This window comes from Fringilla coelebs (genome assembly GCF_963513975.1).
Source record: "Fringilla coelebs genome assembly, chromosome: 23".
Taxonomy (NCBI): domain Eukaryota; kingdom Metazoa; phylum Chordata; class Aves; order Passeriformes; family Fringillidae; genus Fringilla; species Fringilla coelebs.
Window position 1 is genome coordinate 5454742 of NC_140049.1, and position 19824 is coordinate 5474565.

General features: G+C 54.6%; 1 protein-coding gene across 1 annotated transcript in view; it reads left to right on the plus strand.

Annotated features, from left to right (window-relative positions):
• LOC311162402 (receptor-type tyrosine-protein phosphatase V-like) overlaps nucleotides 1-19824 on the plus strand; it is a gene marked incomplete at its 5' end in the record, with an annotated part of 39411 nt that overhangs the window by 9463 nt on the left and 10124 nt on the right. Inside the window, 22 exons of the mRNA XM_084220732.1 lie at nucleotides 534-806; nucleotides 1216-1485; nucleotides 2040-2309; nucleotides 2431-2703; nucleotides 2952-3224; nucleotides 3600-3869; nucleotides 4202-4474; nucleotides 5962-6234; nucleotides 7722-7994; nucleotides 8975-9244; nucleotides 9672-9950; nucleotides 10169-10303; nucleotides 10404-10608; nucleotides 13212-13279; nucleotides 13640-13766; nucleotides 14467-14514; nucleotides 14908-15001; nucleotides 16898-16988; nucleotides 17554-17630; nucleotides 18415-18549; nucleotides 19036-19158; nucleotides 19578-19738. Of these exons, the coding sequence (XP_084076858.1) occupies nucleotides 534-806; nucleotides 1216-1485; nucleotides 2040-2309; nucleotides 2431-2703; nucleotides 2952-3224; nucleotides 3600-3869; nucleotides 4202-4474; nucleotides 5962-6234; nucleotides 7722-7994; nucleotides 8975-9244; nucleotides 9672-9950; nucleotides 10169-10303; nucleotides 10404-10608; nucleotides 13212-13279; nucleotides 13640-13766; nucleotides 14467-14514; nucleotides 14908-15001; nucleotides 16898-16988; nucleotides 17554-17630; nucleotides 18415-18549; nucleotides 19036-19158; nucleotides 19578-19738 (4261 nt within the window). The remainder of the gene's footprint in view (nucleotides 1-533; nucleotides 807-1215; nucleotides 1486-2039; nucleotides 2310-2430; nucleotides 2704-2951; nucleotides 3225-3599; nucleotides 3870-4201; nucleotides 4475-5961; nucleotides 6235-7721; nucleotides 7995-8974; nucleotides 9245-9671; nucleotides 9951-10168; nucleotides 10304-10403; nucleotides 10609-13211; nucleotides 13280-13639; nucleotides 13767-14466; nucleotides 14515-14907; nucleotides 15002-16897; nucleotides 16989-17553; nucleotides 17631-18414; nucleotides 18550-19035; nucleotides 19159-19577; nucleotides 19739-19824) is intronic.

Consider the following 19824-nt stretch of genomic DNA (forward strand, 5'->3'; position numbering starts at 1 on the left):
AGGATTAGTTCTGTATTTGTTTTGGGGTGATTGTGGAATGATGAGGATTGATTGTTTAGTTTTTAATACTAAGAAATATAGAAGAATCCCTTTCCCTGATGTCACACCTCAGGGCACTGACAGCACACGTCTTCCACAGCTTAATCCAATAACTGGGCAAAAGACTCAGCAGGAGGCAGAGGTGCTGCTGATGTGTCTGACAGTGCTGTTTACCAGTCACCAGGCACAAGGGGAGCTGAGCCCAGTGCCCTTCTCCTCCTTCCCCTCAGCCACCCTCCTGTGGCACTGCTCAGGCTGTCACTGCCTTCAGCCACCCTCTCCACCACCCACCACCTCCTCCAGCACCAGAACAAGTTTTTCTCTGCCAGTCTGAGCTGTGCTGGCCCAGTCCCTGCCAGACTGGTGTGTGGGTGTCAGCTGGGGTGGCAGAGGTCCAAGCACCTGGATGCAGGTTTTCCCAGGGAAGGGACTCCTGCCCCAGCACATTTGGAGCTGCACTTCTGCCAGGTGATTCTAGACCTTTCCTTTTCTAGACCCTTTGCCCCCAGAGCAGCTGACCCTCAGCAATGGGGGCCACAGCACCTCTCTGCAAGCCTCCTGGAGAGCAGGTTCCTCTGGCAGCACTGGCTACACAGGGACCCTCTGGGAAACCAAGTCCCAGGAGCCGGTCAGGAATGTGACTGTGGGGAGTGACTGGACCAATGTCACCTTGGAGAACCTGGTCCCTGGGCGGCAGTACACGCTGGAGATGGCTGCTATGGCTGGGCCTTACAGATCCCCGGTGAGATCAGCCACTGACTGGACATGTGAGTGTGACAGTCCTACCTCACCTGCTGCAGGTCACAACTGCCACCTGCCTCTGAGAGCAGAATGCTCAGTGTGGCTCAAGTGTGGGGAGGTGGGGAATCAGAGACAGGGGTGCATAGGCAGACAGAATGGATGATCAGCTGGAGCCACATTCAGCCATGTTGGAAGTGAAAGGGTCTGCAGTGCAGGAGGAGCTCATCACTGAACAGGAAACGTTCCCAAATGTCACCCAGGGGAAGGTGGGGACCCACTCCCGTGTCTGCTGTGGAGCAGGGGCTCTGGCTGCTCTGGGTTTGGTGTGCTGACTCCTGACCTAGGCCCAGCAGGCACAGACAGGGAGGGTGCCCAGGACAACCCCACAGCGCAGCACAGCCTCCTCTCACTGCCTGGCTGTCTCTTCTCTCTCAGACCCCCTGGCTCCCTCCGGCGTGACGCTGACCAACACCCGGCGCCCAATGGGGCTCTCGGCCTTCTGGGACAAGGCTGCTGGTGATGTGGACCAGTTCCACCTCCAGCTCTACAGCAAGAGCCATGCAGCACAGAGGAACACCTCCGTGGGGCCAAACACCCACAACTTCACCTTCCTGGGGCTGTCCCCTGGCACTCAGTACTTCCTGAAGGTGACTGTCCTCGCTGGCCCATACAGATCCTCGTCGCACTTTGCCACTGAGTGGACATGTGAGTCAGAAGTATTCCCAGTGTCTTGCAGGGATGGGACATCCTGGCACTGCCTGTAAGACTAGCAGTGACACAAACTTGTCTGGGTGGAGGGAGGGCTCCAGTGAGACCTGCATGCTCCCTGTCCTGGAAGAAAGAGCACGTGTCATAGGTTAGGTACTGTGTGTTGCGTCCCAAAAGACCCTTTTCCCCAGCTTAGGTTTTCCCCAGTCAAGTTGAACCTTCTGCCTAGATCTCTGGTGATCTGAAGGTCAGCCAGGGACTGGTGGGAGAGGGATGTGAGAGAGGAAGCACAGAGACCTGTATAGGCTTGCTGCTCCCGGTCTGTGGAGCAGAGCAGCCCACTGGGAGCTGGGTGCTCTCAGCACCTGCCTGTCAGCAGCACCCTGGGGACATGCACAGGCAGCTTGCATGTCCCCCAGGAGAACAGGAGATGCAGTGGTCAGGTGCCCCCACTTCTCTTTCAGCCCTGTGCAGAGGTGCAGGCTGTGCCCTGGCTTCTCCAGGTGGCTCCTCCACCACCTCATGGGTGTCCATGCTCTGCTTCCTTCCAGATCCCCTGTCCCTGGCTAACGTGAGTGTGCAGCCTGGCCGGGAGCCCCAGGAGCTGCACGTGAGCTGGGTGGAGTCCGGAGGTGGCAGAGATCACTTGGTGCAGCTCTCAGTGGCTGAGTCCCTGTCCATCATCAGGAATGTGTCTGTCCCCCGTGGAGTGACCCAGCTGGCCCTGGAGGGGCTGGTGCCAGGCTCCCGGTACCGCGTGGAGATCATTTCCCAGGCTGGGCCTCATCGCATCTCCTCTCAGACTGCCATCGGCTACACTGGTACAGCACAGCTCCCCTGCTCCCATCCACTTTGTGCATGCCCACAGTCCTGCAGCTCCCAAGCTAGAGTCAGTTCTGCCCAGCCCAGGTTTGTCCCAGTGACGCTGTTTCTCTCCCACAGTCCCACTGCCTCCTCGTTCCCTGTCTGCCAGCCCTGTCAGCATGGCCCGGGCTCTGGCTGTGCACTGGGAGGCTGCTCCTGGGCACAGGGATGGATACCTGCTCAGCCTGCTCCAGGAGGGCTCTTCTGCACGGCCAAGGAACCTGGAAGCGGGGAAGGACAGCACCAATGTCACTGTGCCACAGCTGGAACCAGGAACATGCTACCTTGTGAGGATCTGGGCACTGGCTGGGCCTTACCGCTCCCTCCCTGAGAACATCACCGGCTGCACAGGTCAGCAGCTGACAGCCACGGGTGATGGCATCAGTGTGGGCACCTGGGGAGAGGAGAGGAGAAGGAGAAGGGGGAGAGGGAGAGGGAGAGGGAGAGGGAGAGGAGAAGGAGGGCACCCTGGCCTGGTTCCTGGTGAAGCTGACTTGTGGTCACATCCTGCCTCTCTCAGTCTCTGTGTGCGAAGATGGCTGCATGTTCAGAAGTGGATCTTTACCTCTCTGACTTGTGTGTCTTGTTTTTCCTCACAGTTCCTGCTGCACCTACAAACCTGAGCCTTACCAACCCAGGCAGCTCCTCAGAGCTTTACACATCCTGGAATGAGCCCCCTGGCAGGAGGGACCACTACCATGTTACTCTGTATAGCCTCAGCACCCAGAGCAGGATTCAGGTCCAGACCTTGAGTCCAGATGCCCTGAACGTCACCTGGACTCAGCTGGAAGCAGGCAGCAAGTTTGCTGTGCAGGTCACTGCTGTGAAAGGCTCGTTAGAAGCCTCTTCCATCAACGTCACCCAATGGACATGTGAGTCTGACTGGCTGGGTTGGGCACCCCACTGTAAGCCTCCACCTGATCTTTCCAGAGCAGCCACCGCCACCTTTCCCATCCCAAGCTGTGCCTGCAGCTTCTGTGTGATGGTCCCACCTTTCTGCTCACTGCTCTCACTCCATCCTGGACACAGAGCCAATCCCCCCATCCACCCCAGAGGCTCTGGTTATCTCCCCTGCCACATCCAGCAGCACACCCCAGGGATGATACTCTCAAAGCCATGTGCCCTGCCTGGCCCTTTGTGCCCAGGCTTCTCTCCAGAGGATCTCTGCTCCAGCCTGCCTGGAGGAGCCCTGGGCACAGCAGCCAGCACTGAGCAGGAGGGCTGACTGTCTCCCTGTTGCCTTGCAGATCCCTTGGCCCCTGTGAACCTCACCCTGAGCAGCCCCTCAGGCTCAGCACTGGTGGTGTCCTGGGCAGTGCTGGGCCGAGGGGCAGAAGGCCTAGTGGTGGATGCCCATGACACAGCATCTGGCACTCCTGTGGGGCACACACTGCTGGGTGGGCATGCCAGGAGCCACATCCTGAGGAGCCTGAGCCCTGGCACCCGCTACAGCGTGGCAGTGAGGGCCACAGCTGGGCCTTTCCACGCCAGCACCCCCAACCTCACCCACTGCACACGTGAGTGTGATGCTCTCCTCGCAGTGTTCTTCTCCAGATCTCCCCAGTTCAGTCAGGGACCATACTGGTGCAGCTGTCCTGCTTACCTCTGCCACCCATGCAAGTACCCAGTGCTTGTTCTCTGCTGATGCAGCATGAGGAGTCTGTGCCTGTCCCTGGTAGCCACCCACAGCCAGCAGCCAGGCAGGATGCAGCTGCCACAGAGCCACAGCCAGCCTGTGGCACCCTGCTGCTGCCCCAGCTCCTGCAGCACAGCCTGGCACAGACGTGGAGCCTGTCCCTGTGCTGAGCCCAGCCGTGGCTGCTGGCAGTGACCTGTGTTTCCTCCGCAGGCCCGCTGCCCCCGGCCGCCGTGCGCCTGCTGAGCACGGGGCACCCCGACAGGCTGAGCGTGGCCTGGGGGGCCCCAGCTGGGGGCAGGGATGGATACAGCCTGAGCCTGTTCCGGGCACCCCTGGGCACTGTGGCAGCCACAGCCTCGCTTGGCAGAGACAGCCACAACTTCACCTTCACGGGGCTGGCCCCGGGACACGAGTACTCCCTGGAAGCCACTGCCACAGCTGGACAGTACCAGGCAGCAGCACCCAGAATCAGTGGCTGGACATGTAAGTACCTGAAGCAGTGTCCTCTGCAGAGGGGTGGGAAATGTCACACCCCTGGGCTGTCCTGGGGAGAGTTGGGAGGTTCATGGGGGACCTGGTGGCTTTGGAGATGTGCAGACATCTCTGCACAGGTGTGACACTCAGCAGTTAGTGCAGGGACCTGGTGGCTTTGGAGATGTGCAGACATCTCTGCACAGGTGTGACACTCAGCAGTTAGTGCAGGGCCACACTGCAGGCTGCATGGCAGTGGCATGTTCACCTGTAGGCTTGCACAAGGGCATGCTGATGAAACAGTAATGCAGCCCCTGCTGGGTTTCAGGCTATCCCCAGGGGCTGCAATGGATCCGGAGAGCCCAGCCCTGCTCAGCCCAGCCTGTCCCAGTTCCCAGGCAGCTCCCAGCCACAGCCACCTCAGCAAGTTTAGGTGATCCCAGCTCTAGTGATGATCAGCTTGTTGTGATTTCAGCTCTCAGCTTGCTAAGTGCCTTGGGCAGATGCAGGGAGAGAGAGAAGGCTGTGTGAGCTTCCACAGGAGTGTCTTTATTGAATCTTCTGTGAAGGGTCTCAGGGACAGCTCTTCTGCCAAACTGGGCAAAAGTAGAGGTTTTTATAGGATACAGGGGTTTTAGAAATTGTCCATTAGCAAGGGTCAAAGGAAAGTGACCTGTAGTCTTACAGAGAGATAAGCCCCTTCTGAAGGCAGAAAAAGGGGCTTCTAAGGTCCAGTCATCATCACCAGGCATTTCCCATCTTGGGCTGCTGAACACCATGGGGACGTTGCAGGCTCTGGGCCTGCTACAAAACAGGGCTGCCCAGATGTGCCTGTGCTGGGACAATCCCTGCCTCCCTGCCTGTGCTGACCCATCTCCCTGTGTACAGGGCAGCTGTACTGTACCTGTGTACAGGAGGCTCACCGAGTCCTTTCCCACAGGCAGAAACCAGCTTACCATAAAGGTTTGTGAAATGAATCAGTGTAGTACAAGAAATCACTCTACAGTCCTCCCAGGAGAACAGGTCTTTGCTCTGGAGATGGGCTAATCCAGCTCTTCTCCCTACCCAGAAAGGTTCTAGGGCTGCTCAGAGAGCAGAGGCTGTGTTGTGCTGTACCTGCACAGCAGCTGGGTGTGGGAACACACCTGTGCTCATGGCAGCATGCAGGTGTTCCCACTGGGCTGTGGGAATGAGCGTGGCCTAGATGAGGAGGGCTTGGCATGTGAGGGACCAGTCAGGATGAGCATCATTAAAGGTGAGGTGAGATGGGAGTGCAGAAAAGTGAGGATGAGGAGGCATTTCTCAGAGGGGATCCTCCCTCGGGGAGCACCTGTCCTGCTCCATCAGGTGTGTGTGTGTCCTGCTGCTGGGTGTCCTGTCCCTAACACGAGGTGTGGTGGCTCCTCAGCTCCTGCAGCACAGCCTGGCACAGACGTGGAGCCTGTCCCTGTGCTGAGCCCAGCCGTGGCTGCTGGCAGTGACCTGTGTTTCCTCCGCAGGCCCGCTGCCCCCGGCCGCCGTGCGCCTGCTGAGCACGGGGCACCCCGACAGGCTGAGCGTGGCCTGGGGGGCCCCAGCTGGGAGCAGGGATGGATACAGCCTGAGCCTGTTCCGGGCACCCCTGGGCACTGTGGCAGCCACAGCCTCGCTTGGCAGAGACAGCCACAACTTCACCTTCACGGGGCTGGCCCCGGGCAGCAAATACCTGCTGGAGGTGGCATCTGTGGCTGGCTCCTTCAGGGCACCTGCAGGGAATGTCAGCAACTGGACCTGTGAGTACATTTGTGAGGGGATGTGTGTGGGTTTTCTGCTTGTTTTATCTGCCTCTCTCGGGGTCAGGATGGAAGGCACTTGAGATGATAGTTTGCACTCACTCAGGTGTTTATTGTTTTTATCAGTGTTACAGTCTCACAGCAGTGAGTTCTGCAGTCTTTCATTAGCAAGGCACAAAATGGCTAACTATCTCGTTATAAGGTCTTTTAGGCTAAACTATCCAATTAAGAAATGACACCTAAATTATTTTCCCTTTTAACCCAATAACTGATTCCTCAAATCCCTCAGTGTGGACTTTTCTGTCCAATTACAAAATACCACCCAAACCCATGGAGAAGAAGGAAGAAGAAGGTAAAGATGAACAACCTGTCTCTGCCCTAAAATCTCCATCTTGCTTCATATTTATTTCTATATTCTAAAACCCTAAACTCTAAGTTTTCTACATCGTGATATTAAACACTTCTAACCAGCTACACACCTGTAATCCCAGTTCTGTCAATCAATTCTCCACAGCCTCAGGTCAAATGCAGTATTCTCTGGTGGATCTGTGCCTTTCAGCACAGCAAGTTTAAAATTCTCAGCATCCAGGGCTCCAGCAGATGTGTGCCTTGCTGGGCAGTCAGGAGGCTCGTGGCCAAGGCCATGGCCCTGCTGACCTTCCCAGCAGAGCCCAAGCGATGGCAGTGAGCCGGGCTCTGCCCATCAGCCCCACCTGGGTGAGGGCAGCTGGAGCTCCAGAGCCATGCTGCAGGGCAGAGCCCGGGAGGAGGGGGCAGCAGTGGGGAGTTCACCTTCCCCTGTCCCCAAGCTGGCTGTGTTTTCCCTCCTCACCCCTCCCCAGGTGGGGACAGGGCTATCCCTGCTCAGACAAGCTCAGAGAAGTTTGCAGAAGCTTTGGGCTGCCTCTGGGCTGGTGGGTGGAGCCACACAGTGGAGGCTAAGGGCGCTGTCCATCTAAAAGACCTAATATATATATATTTTTGATTTATTTTATCTAGATTTTATTACCTTTTGTGTTAACAGTATAAAAATAAGTTAAAACATTTATAAATAATAACCTTTCAATAAGTTGATAAAACATAACCATTCAGTAAGTTGAATGTTAATAAGATTAAGTAGAGTTTCATTATATTTAAGTACTCTTACTAGTTAAATACTTTAACTAACAAGCACTTAAATACTAAATACTTTAAGTACTAAAGTACTAGTACTTTAGGTACTCTTGAGTTAGATTTTATCACTTTACTATTGTATTAAAATTAAGTTTATTGTTCTTTGTGATTATAGTTTACTTGTTCTAAGTTTAAGTGCTGTTTAACATAAATTATCCTAAATCTTGTTAAAAGTATTTTTTCTAAACTGTAAGATACATAGTTAGTTTTCTTGGAGAAATCAGTGTGGTGCATCCCTTCTGCAGGCACTCCCAAGAGCCCCAGGCAGTGTCCTGGGGCCCTTTGCTGACGTGTGTCCCATCCTGTCTTGGCAGACCCCTTGGCACCCCGCAATGTGTACATGACCAACCAGGGCTATCCCAACAGGCTGAGTGCATCCTGGAGAGCTGAGCCCCAAGGACAGGACAGTTACAGGCTCCTCCTGTACCACTCAGGCTCAGGCACTGTGGCAGCCAATGTCTCTGTTGGGAAAGGCACCAGCAAATTCACCTTTTCTGGCCTGGCTCCAGGACACAAATACCTGCTGGAGGTGGTGTCCATGGCAGGGCCCTATGCAGCCTCGGCAGGGAACATCAGTGACTGGACAAGTAAGTGTCAGAGCTGGAGATTCTGCATCCTGCAGGAAGCTCAGCCTTCCTGTCTGGGTAGGGGAAGGGCAGAGAGTCAGCCAGGTCTGCTGCCTGTCCTGGGAGCTGTAGGGTCAGAGAATGGTTTGGGTTGGAAATGGAAGGGACCTTTTAAAGGGCATCTAGTCCAGCCCCACTGTTCGTGGCAGAGACATCTTCAACTAGATCAGGCTGCTCAGGGCCCTGAGCTGACCTTGGGTATTTCCAGGGATGGGATGAGATGGGGTGGGAGGTGCCAGTGTAGCAATGGGGTCATGAGCTGGGCAAGCCCTGGTGGACCGGAGAGTGGGGCAGGGCCTGGCAGCCACCAGTGCTGTTCCAGGAGGCAGCCTCTGACCCACAGCCCCAGTGGCTGAAGTCTGGCTCCTCCAGGCACGGGTGAATGAGCAATAGCACAGGATCCCATGGCAGCAGTGCTGCTCTGGTAGATGACACCCACGGCCTGGGGGGACCATGAGGCCTCACAGCTGGGGGGGACACCCCAACATTCCTGCTGCAGTTTTTCCAGGCATTCAGAGAATTGCTGGCATGGGGTATAAGGGGAGGATGGGCCTTTTTTTCTTTTTATGGAATGTGGAAATGCAGATAAGCACAATAAGCCTTTTCATGTGCTCATCCCCACAGTCCCCATACTTTGCTTGGGGAATCCAGCAGTCCCTGCTCCCACGCTCAGCCATCCCCTGGCAGGGTGCAGGGAGTCATGTGCAGAGCCCTTCGGGCAGGTTTCTAATGAAACTTGCTAATTAGCAGGAAGAAGAATCCATCTCCTCACACTCCTCACTCTGTATATCCTTCAGCTGCCACTTAAAGGTCATTTCTGGCAATGTTATCACTGAACATGTGGAGTCTCCTTGTGTCACCCACCTCCTCCTTGTGTCTCTGTAGAACAGAAGAGAGGACAGGCATACCAATAACTGCTCCTGGTGTGGTTTTTGTTGCAGCCCCCTCAGTTCCCCAGAATCTCTCGGCGGTGGCTGAAGGGAACAACACCATGCTGATCTCCTGGGGCAGTGTCCCTGGCCAGCAGGACGACTGCCAGCTGTGGCTGCGGGACCCCCGGAACAGCTCCCTGCCCTGGAGGCACTCCCTGGCCCGAGGACAAGTCCAGCACCTCCTCCAGGGGCTGATCCCAGGCAGGAACTACTCTGTGTCCTTGAGCTGCGTGGCTGGGCCCTACTGGAGCAGCACCAAGCCCTTGGCAGTGCCCGTGGGTGGGTACACGCTGCCAGGGGAGGGAGGGGGCACGATGGAAGAGGGAGAAACACCTGGGGGGCCTCAGGTCTGGAGGGTCAACAGAGGCATGGGAGGTCTTATGGTGGGAGATGGGGAAAGGCAGCAAGGTGACCCTCTGGTGGCCATTGGCTCCCTAAGCTAGCCCCACCACAGAGATCTCCTGGCTACCTGTGGAGCAGAGCAGGCTTTGCAGATCTCCACTGGTCAATGTCTCCTGTCAAATGTGAGCTCAGGCCCTGCTTGTTCCCACTGTCCTGTGGCCCATGGCACAGCAGGCTCCCAGGCTGCAGGTGTCCAGCTCTGTTCATCTCACTGGCCTGGGAAGAGCTGCTGACAGGGGCAGGATTGGACAGGTTGGGATTCTCTGATCCAATGGCTCCAGAGCCTGCCCTGTCTCCTTTGCAGAGCCAAATCCAGTGAAGGATGTGCAGTGCCTACCAGAGTCAAGGAGCCTTTACTTGAACTGGACAAGCTCTCCTGGAGATGTGGAGGCTTATGAGGTGGTGACAGAGAGACTTTCTGAAGGACCCCCCACCTCCAGGCTTACCATGAGCATCCCTTCAAGCGAGGCCAGTCTGGAGGGGCTGGAGCCAAACTCCTCCTACCAAATCCTTGTGAGCGCCGTGGGCATGAACACACTGAGGAGCCAGGCTGTGACTCTGCTCTGCAGCACAGCAGTGGAGCGTGAGTCCCTTATTTCCACAGGGAAACACCCCAGGAGACCCCAGGAGGAAGCACCTGGTGTTGCTGCTCAGAGCTGGGGGTTCTTTGGGGTGCCTGAGAGCCCCACGGGGCTGCAGTGGCTCGGGGCTCTGGCTGTGCTGCTGGGACCGTCACAGGCTGAGCAGGGGGTCTGGGAGCAGGGACACTCTGACACTCTGTGCCTGCTGGTTGTTTTCCAGCCCTGCCCCCACCCCTGCGTGCAGAGGTGTTCCCAGTGGAGGCCAGTTCCACAGTCATCATCTCACCCGAGCTGTTCAGCGAGGAGAACGGCCAGATCGAGTACTACGGGGTCATTGCCACCACCAACGAGTCCTGTAAGTGTCCCTGCAGGTCCCAGGCTGGGCTGGCTCCCTGGGGGGTGGCAGGACCCTGGACATCACTTTGGTCACTGTCACCTTGCACGTTCCCCTCCAGTGCTGAGGCCCACCCAGGAGATCATGTCCAGCACGTGGTACGACCACTACTACGGGACAGAGGACTCCTACCTGGCAGTGCTCATTCCCAACCCCTTCCATCAGAGGAGCTCCCCCAACACCTGGAGAGTGCCAGTGGGGACAGAGGAGTGTGGCCAGTCCAGGGCCACCTGCAATGGGAAGCTGAAAGCCAACGAGCAGTACAGGTGAGAGGTGTCAGCATCCCTCCTGAGGGGAAGGGGCTGGAGGAGAAAAAGGACTGCACATGTCCCTGCAAGAATTTGCAAGAATGCCACCAGCTCCCTGGATGTCACCTCAGCCTCACACCCCCAGACCCCAGCAGTGGACCCCAAGGGTTTTCCACCAAGCAGCATTTGAGGAAGGCAGGGCTGGCATGCAGGAAATATTTGGCAGTGTAGTGGGCAGGGAGAGGGAAGCTGAGGCTGCCAAGGGCTGTGTGTGTTGTCTCAGGAGCTGAGCAGATGTCCAGCCCTGGAAAGGAACTAAAACAAATGCTGTAATTTGTAGGACTTTCATTTGTGACTCAGAACCATGTGCAGATGGTGCAAAAATGAAACTGATTTGGAAACAGTTCCAGTGGTGCCTACTCAGTGGGAGGTCCAGAGGCTGGGATTAACAAACACTCAGGCTGAGGTCTGAGTTCCTTGTGAGACACACACATGGATCCAACAGCCATAAGTTCAGAGTCTTATTTGACAGTGGGTAGGATCCTACGTATTTTCTTGTAGGGTACCTTTAAAACTGCTGATGGAAAAACAGGTTTTCCACTGCTAACAAAGAATGGTAGCTTTAGTCAGTCCTGTTAATTTAGCAGCTCACAGTTTCATCAAATGGGGACCAAATCCACAGCCTTCCTTCCCTTCCTTCCCTTCCTTCCCTTCCTTCCCTTCCTTCCCTTCCTTCCCTCTCTTCCCTCTCTTCCCTCTCTTCCCTCTCTTCCCTCTCTTCCCTCTCTTCCCTCTCTTCCCTCTCTTCCCTCTCTTCCCTCTCTTCCCTCTCTTCCCTCTCTTCCCTCTCTTCCCTCTCTTCCCTCCCACTACTGTTCCTGTGTGCAGACCTGGAAAACTTTACCTGATTCTGAGTTGGTTTAATATAATATTTAATCATATATTTATTTAATATAATGTTTTATATTATAAACCTGTGCCAAACAGGGGCTCTTAAGCTGCTGGTTAGGGCAACACTGGCCCAGATTGGTGATAACACCCAGGGGGTGGGAAATGGCTTTTTTTCCCAGGGGAAAAAAAAAAAAAAAATTAAAAATGGGGAGTTTCCAGAGAGCCATTGCCTGGGAAATTCCAGCCAGAGTGGGGTCATGGAGAGCAGAGAGCAGTTCTGTGTGCTGTGTGATCCTGCCTGGCAGGAGAATGGCTGACAGTGCACCCCCATCCCGTGTCCATCCCAGGTCCCTGGGCTGGCAGGGGATCTCAGAAGGTTCCAGAAGCCTGGAGACTGATCCCCTATGCAGTCTGTCTGTTCTGTCTTGCTCATGCCTCACCCTCAGGGCAGGACTCGCTGGTCCAGCCCTGAGCTCTGCAGGGGTAGGGAGGGGTCAGCTGGGATGGGGAGGGAGCAGCAGGGCAGGGATCTGTCAGCAGCCTCGAGGGGGCTTCAGCAGCAGCACCATCACCCCGGCACTGCTGAGCCAGGCACAGGCTCTGTACCTGCCCCACGCTCTGGGACTCCTCACCCCAGCAGGACCTCCCTGGGGGAGCAGCTTTTTCAGGGACACCAGGCCCTGTCATTAATCCTGCCCTGATTCAGCCCCATGAGTCACCAACACGTACTGAAACTGAACTGTCCAGTTAGTCAGGACTAGAAGGTACTTTGACACCACAGCTTTCTTACTTTTATACCCCAGCTTTCTTTCAGTTTGGCTGCCCTAAAAACATAAATGTTCTCAGTACAGACAGCACTTGACCTAAATATCCTAAATATCTGACCTAAATATCCAGCCTAAATATTCTCAGTACATGGAACACTCAGCCTAAATATCCGACCTAAATATCAGTTATAGACTGTGCTGCTGAATTAATGATTGTTAGGGTGGTGAAAAGCTGACAGCTCATTCCCACTCAGAATTTCTGCTCTTGTTTCCTGTCTTTCAGTGAGTTATTCATCCACAAGCCCTCATCTTCCATGCCTGCACCTGCAGGCTCATTTTCAGAGGAGGTCTCTGCCCTGGCAGCTGGGTGTGGGGACCCACACAGAGGCAACAAACCTTGGCTGCTAAAATCCAGTGCTACCTTTAAAAGCTTAGTCTTGGCTTCAGGGCACAAGAAGGGGCCCTCCCAGGTCACCTGCTGAGAAGGAAAGTCAGAGAGCTGTGGGCAGGAGGGGATGAGGGGCAGGTCTGCACAGGGCAGAGGATGCACCAGCCTCTGGTGTGGGTGCAGGGAAGGGTCTGGGCAGGTCTGGCCCTTCCAGCTGAAATGCCAAACAGGGCTCAGCTCTTTCCTGTCAACCCTGCTAACCAGCTGACATGAACTATGTGCTTTTAATTTTTTGTGTCCTGTAAGAGACCAGTCTCTACCTTTCTGTGCTGATAACCCTTTAGAGGAGAGCTGCTTCCTATCTGTGCCTCCTGAGCAATGTCTCATGCTTTCCCAAGTGGAGCAAACTTGTCCAAGAGGCAGAAAAGGGAGGGAAGACCATTTCCACACATCCCCTAAATCCATAATAGAAATCCAGCTTTTTCCAGTCAGCAGTTCTGTTCCCCTGGGTCCTGCCTGCTGGGTGCTGTGCCCAGCTCAGGCTGTCCTGACTCAGGGCTCTGCTTTGCCTTTAGGTTCAGCATTGCTGCCTTCACCAAATATGACCCAGTAGCTCCTGCTGTGACATTCACCATGTTCTCAGGTAAGCATGTTCTCTTCCCTACCTGGCTGTGTCAGGTTAGAGGTAATGAACAGCCAGAGGGAGCTCACAGGCTACAGTAAATATAATAAATAGAATAAATGCAGCCAGATATCATAGAATTATGAAATGGTTTGGGTTGGAGGGGACCTTAAAGCTCATATAGTTGCACTCCCTGCCTCAGGCAGGGACACCTTCCACCGGCCCAGGGTGCTCCAAGCTCTGTCCAGCCTGGCCTTGGACACTTCCAGGGATGGGGCAGCCACAGCTGCTCTGGGCACCCTGTGCCAGGGCCTCATAACTCTCATAATAGAAAACATTTTTACTGATTCTTCTCTCTATACTTTCCCCTTTCAATTCCAGCTGCTGGATCCAGTGCAGACACAGCTCCACTCTCAATGCCAATAATTGCTGGAATCATTGTGGGGTTTCTTCTGACACTTGCAGCTGTTTTTGCTTTGGTTTACTGGAAACAGCTCAAAGCAAAGAGGTGAGCATGAGCCATATCTTACCTGCTGATACCCAGCCTTCAGTGCCAAGCCTGGAGGAGAGCAGGGAGAGGGTGTTAAAGAGACTTGGACAAATTAGCATGTGAGCTGGTGGAATTGTGCCTGGCAAGCTCAGAAGCCAAAGGCTGAGGGGACAGAGGAGCTGCCCATGTGCAGTGAAGTCACAAAACCCTACAGGTGTGCAAGGCAGTGTGCCTGCCAGTGCCCCATGGCATCAGTCTCTGCTCTGCAGGCAAAAGTAACAGCTCCTGTGTGCAGCTGCAGCTCACTTCACAGAGAGCACCAGGCACAAGGTTTTAAGTATTTCTCTCTGGGAATGGTAGTGAGAAGCAGAAAGAAGAGGAGAAAACAATTCTTATCTTTATTTACTGGTTTTGTTGTTTTGCACATGTGGAATGTGTTATAGAGGTTATTTACTAAAGTGATTTGTTAATCAGACACTAGTGAAAGTTGCTTTAATTCCTTGACTGATTAAATCTACGTGTATCATGATTGTCTGGAGACAGTCATGGGTTTTTTTTAGTATTTCTTTAGTGTAATATTCTTTAGTATAATATCTCTTTAATATGTAATTTAGTATAGTATTAGTGGAATATAGAATAGCTTAATAAAGCAGTTATTCAGCCTTCTAAATCATAGAGTCAGAACACATTATTCCCCAACCCTGTGCTTTGATTCTAGAACCAAGAAGAGCAGCCCACCCCAGGAGATGGTGACCTACAGCCTGAGGTGAGTGCTGGAGTCTGCCCTGCATGGCCCCACTGCAGCTCCCACTGTCCTTTACCTACTTCCTTTTTCATGCTTTGACTCAGGAAAAGTCCAGCTCCCCTCAGTTATTTTATAAATCAGCCTTTCCCAAGTTCAGTATTTGCTGCCCAGCTCCATTCCCAGTCAATGCATGTCCACACCTCCTCTGTGAGTTTCTGCAGCAGGAGAATATTCTCATCACCTTGAAAGCCTCCAGTGTTTAACCTGTTGGACCTGCCCTGGGCAGTGAGGTGGCTGTAAACCCTCCCTGTGTGCATCCAGGTCTCCAGCAGGGCTGTCCCAGTGGCCCCTGGCAGGCTGGCCAGGCCTCCCAGTAACTAAGGCAAGTTTTCCACTGGACTTCATTTCCTGCAGGAACGTGCACCGGCCAGTTCCCCTGCAGAGCTTCAGGCAGTACTATGAGATGAAGACAGCAAGTGCTAACCATGCTTTTTTCCAGGAGTTTGAGGTGAGATGAGACCCTCCTTGGTGGTGTTTGTGGGTCCCCAGGACGAGGTGAGAGATGAGAATCTGACTCCAAGTTACCAGAAGGCTGATTTATTATTCTATTCTATTCTATTCTATTCTATTCTATTCTATTCTATTCTATTCTATTCTATTCTATTCTATTCTATTCTATTCTAGACAATGATATACTGTTGGGGAAGATGAGACAGGAAAGCCTTATAAATATGATTGCCTGGCAATAGATTTTGAGAATATGGAAACTATAAGTGAGATTGAAATGAAAGCAGCTTTGAGATCCCTCAGTTACTGAACAACTGGAAAGCAATGGTGTGGCCAGCTGAAGGGGATCCCCTTTTGATGGAACAACACCCTCTGCTTGCAGGCAGCTCCAAGGGGCAGAGCAGACCCTGCTAGCCTGGCAGAAGGGCCCAAAGAGGAGTTTTTAGGGTTTAAAATGTAACACAGTGTGGTAATGTAATGATCCTTATAGGCTGTATGTAAATGCTATAGGATTTGTATCTTGGGCTAGGTTGGTTAGTGAGAATTAGAATATTCAGCACAGAAGAGGATTTATGGTATTATAACAGGAACCTCACTCTGTTAATCTCTTATCCTCTCTTTTACTCTCTCATCCTCTTTACCACACTCTTGCCTTCTCTGTCTTTCCCACTCTCTTTACTTCTCTCAGGGCTGCTCTGAGCTGTGGCTGGCAGCTCCCAGCAGGGCCCTGCACCCTGGCCCTTTGCAATAACCCACAAGTTCCAAGCCCTGGCTGCAGAGATCTCTGCTCTCCGTCTGTCCCCACGTTCCTACCTCTGTTGCTCCTACAATATACTAAAACTATACTAAAGACAGAGAAAGGAGACATCAGGTGGCCAGCAAAGAATGAATAATAAACTCTCATGACAGAGAGTCTGACCCAGCTGGCTGTGATTGGCCATTAATTAAAAACAATTCACATGCTGGGTAAACAATTCTCCACATCACATTCCAGAGGGGCAAAACATGGAGAGGCTGAAGCTTCCCAGCTTCCCAAGAGAAGAATTCCTGGTGAAGGAATTTTTCAGTAGATATGTCAGTGACACCTCCTAGAGATGATGTTTGGTTTCTGCACTCGGTGGCTCATGCTGTTGGGTGTCCAGTATGGAGTGCTGCTCTCCAGGGGTGGTGACCCACATCCAGCAATCCAGCCAGCCTGAGGAGCAGCCTTGGAGGCCAAAGATGGGATGGACCAAGTGACAAGCATTCCTTTGCTCAAAACCTGTTTTGTTCCAGTTCTGCTCAAAGCACATGTGGCATGAGGTGAACTAGCACAGAGCAGAGAGCCCCAGGCCTGACTGGAGGTGAAGGGGAGAGGGGTGGTGATGAGAACCACCCTGGCAGTGGTAGGAAAGAGCCTGCAGCCAGGGGGAAGGTCGAGGAGCACTCTCAGACCTCAGGGTCAGGCTGTGAGCTTCACCTCAGGCTGCCTTCCCTGGCTCCCTCTGCCAGCACCTGCAGCCTCTGGACTGTTCTGCTGCAGCATCTTCAAATTCAGCAATTTCAAACCCTCCCCAGATCAAGCTTTTCTGGCTTCTTGAATGAGGATGGGGACAGAAGTAGATGCAGCACAAGATATTTCTGTTTGCTCAGCAGAAAATCCTCTGAGCTTTGTGGTAGATTTCCAAGGCTTATCCCCCCAGTACTTGTTCTTAGTCTTTTCTTTTAAATATGAACAATGATGTTGGAAATCGCAGTGGGAAAAGGCACCAGGACTCAGAGTGCACAGGGAGAGTGGAGCAGTTCTCTGTGTGAGGAGAATCCTCTTTACCCTCCAGACAGGCCATGAGCAGGGAGCTGAGCTGACCAGGAGCTCTCCAGAGAAATGTTTGTGCTTATCTTTTCCCCTGTCCTACAGGAGCTGAAGGAAGTTGGGAAGGAGCAGTCCAAGGTGGAGGCTGAGCTGCCAGCAAATGTCTCCAAGAACAGATATCCCCATGTGTTACCCTGTAAGTGCTGTCTCCTCCTTCTCCCCCAGCCTCCAGGTGGGAGCTCACAGGGCAGTGCTCAAGGACAGGCTCACCTTGCATCCCTCCAGGGTCAGTGCCTGGCTCCTTTCCTGGGAGCAGCAGGACTCAAAATGGGCTCAGTTTCCATTTTCCTGCTGGAGACTGAAGGCTTAAAGGTTGAGGCAGGGCTGAGCCACCATCCTGCCCAGCTCCTCCAGCTGTGCTGGGTGAGCCCAGCTCAGGATGGGTCCACCAGGAGACCAGAGGGGGTCCATGAGCTTCACTGGTGGCCCTCATGACCCCAGCTCTGTTTGCCCAGGCCCTGCTAGCTCAGCTGGCAGGCAGTGCCCTCCTCTCTGGGGAGAAGGTGCCTGGCAGAGCACAGAACCTCCCTGCTGGGGCTGCTGAGGCTTCTCCCACTGGGTCACCCAGTGCTGTGTCCTGGTAAAGGGCTCCTGAGGGCTCACCCAGTGTCCTGTCCTGGTGAAGGGCTCCTGGGGCTCACCCAGTGTCCCCTGTCCTGGTGAAGGGCTCCTGGGGCTCACCTGTGTGGGGTCTCTTTCAGATGATCACTCTCGGGTCAAGCTGAGCCAGCTGGGGGAGGATCCACACTCAGACTACATCAATGCCAACTTCATGCCAGTGAGTGCCCACGTGCCTTCCCTGCTGAGATGTGGCCACAGGGCTCTGTCACAGAAACTCTGCCTGGGTTCAGGCAGTGTCCCCTTCTGTGAGGGCTGGTGGCCATGAGATGTGCTGCTGAACAGCTGGGCACAGCTGGCACAGGCCAGCAAGGAGCTGGGGGGAAGTTGGAGAGGGGTGGTTGCACTGATGGAGCCTGTGAGATGGCAAATGCTGTGAGTGTGGGAAGTCTCTCTGCTTTCTTCTCATCTATCCTTTCTATCACCTCCCAGCTCACTGCCCTGTCTCTCTGCCTGCTCTTTTCCCTTCTGGTCTGTGCAGCTGCATTTGAACAACCCTGGAGCTGTGCCTTCATGCCCCCTGTGTGAGGTGTTCCCAGGTAACAGGCAGGGCACACTGCATGCATGGGCCACTGTGTGTCCAAGGGCAGAGAAATGCCCTGAGACCTTGCATGCTCACCCTGCCCTCAGCAGGGAAGGGGAAGCACAGGGACAACCCAGATCTGTCTTTCTGTGGTTAGACCGAATGAGGAACTGCTTGGGGGGAAATGGTGAGGGTCACTTTATTCCAAATATGTAGAATGTGTAGTTGGGCAGCTCGTGCTTCCTGTGAAATCAGCTGCTGCTGAGATCAGCTGCCTGGGAACTGTGCCCATGTGGGCTGAGGGCAGCAGGAATTTCTCCTTCTACCACAAAAACAGACCAGGCACTGACTGTCCCAGGGCAGGACCCACCTGCCTTGGCAACCTGCTAACTCATCTTGCTCTTGTCTGCCTCTTGCTCAGGGCTACACATCCCAGCAAGAGTTCATTGCCACCCAGGGGCCCCTAAAGAAAACCATAGAGGATTTCTGGAGGCTGGTGTGGGAGCAGAATGTCTGCAATATCATCATGCTGACCGTGTGCATGGAGAACGGGAGGGTAGGTCCCTGCCAGCCCCAGCCCTGCCCTGCCCTGGTGGTGGGAGCTGAGCTGTGTCCTCCACAAAACCCTGCTCTGACATGGCTCCAGGATGAGCACAGCCCACACAGCTTCCCTGACAGTTTGGGGGAAGAGAGGCTGATCTGTGCAGCTCAGCCTCAGCTTGGGGTGGGAGCTCAGCTAGGACCATGCCCGTCACCCTCAGATATTTCTGCAGAATCTGAAATTGACGTGTCCTCTGGGTGAGCCACCTCACAGGGACTGTTCCTCCAGTCTCCAGGGATGATGAGACCCACACAGGTCCTTTTTTCTGGAGGAGGCTGAGATCCAAATGAAGGGGCTGTGAGGGAGAGGGGTGCAAAGCTCCCAGTGGGAAGGGGAGACACCCCTGCCTGCTCCCCAAGACCTGTCCTGGCTCCCCTCCAGCTGCTGCTCTGTCGATGCTCCCTGGGAGCCGGGTGCTGACCGGGCCCTGTCCTGCTGCAGGTGCTGTGTGATCATTACTGGCCATCAGAGGCTGCCCCCGTGTCCTACGGGCAGGTCAGGGTGCACCTGCTGATGCAGAGCAGCTCTGAGGAGTGGACAGTGCGGGAGTTCAAGCTGTGCCACGTGAGTGCAGACTCCAGGGGCCAGGGGGACCTGCCAGGGGTTTGGGGAGGGCGCTGGCATTCCTCCTCACCTTGCCCTGAGAGAAGACCCAAGCCCTGAGGAGCAGTGAGGGTGACATGGGGGTGTCCAGCACGTGTCATGCTGCTCTCCACCCCTGCTCTCTCATTTCCATGTCCCTGCAGCACGTCCCTGTGGTTTCCAGGCCGTGTTCCCTGGCAGCCAAAGGCAGATGTGCTCCCTCCCACCTCCACAGCATGGCAGGGGCTGGGGGGGAGCACGGAGGAGCAGAAGCCACCAGGCAGTGCAGACCTGATGTTGGCTGTTCCCTGCAGCTGAGCCAGGTGTCCTCAAGTGCCCAGGTGCTGCCAGGGGTGTGAGGCTGCCCTGGGGGCTGCACACCCATCAGCATTCCCCTGCAGGAGGCTCTGGGGGCAGAGCGCTTCGTGTCCCACCTGCACTACACAGCATGGCCCGACCACGGCATCCCCGAGTCCACCACCTCCATCATGGCCTTCAGGGAGCTGGTCCAGGAGCACATCCAGAGCACCAAGGATGCAGGGCCCACCCTCGTGCACTGCAGGTGAGGCTCTGCCCCATGGGGTGCTGGGGGGAGGATGGGAGAGGGCAGGGAGGGATGAGGGTCCTACCTGTGCACAAACTGAGAGG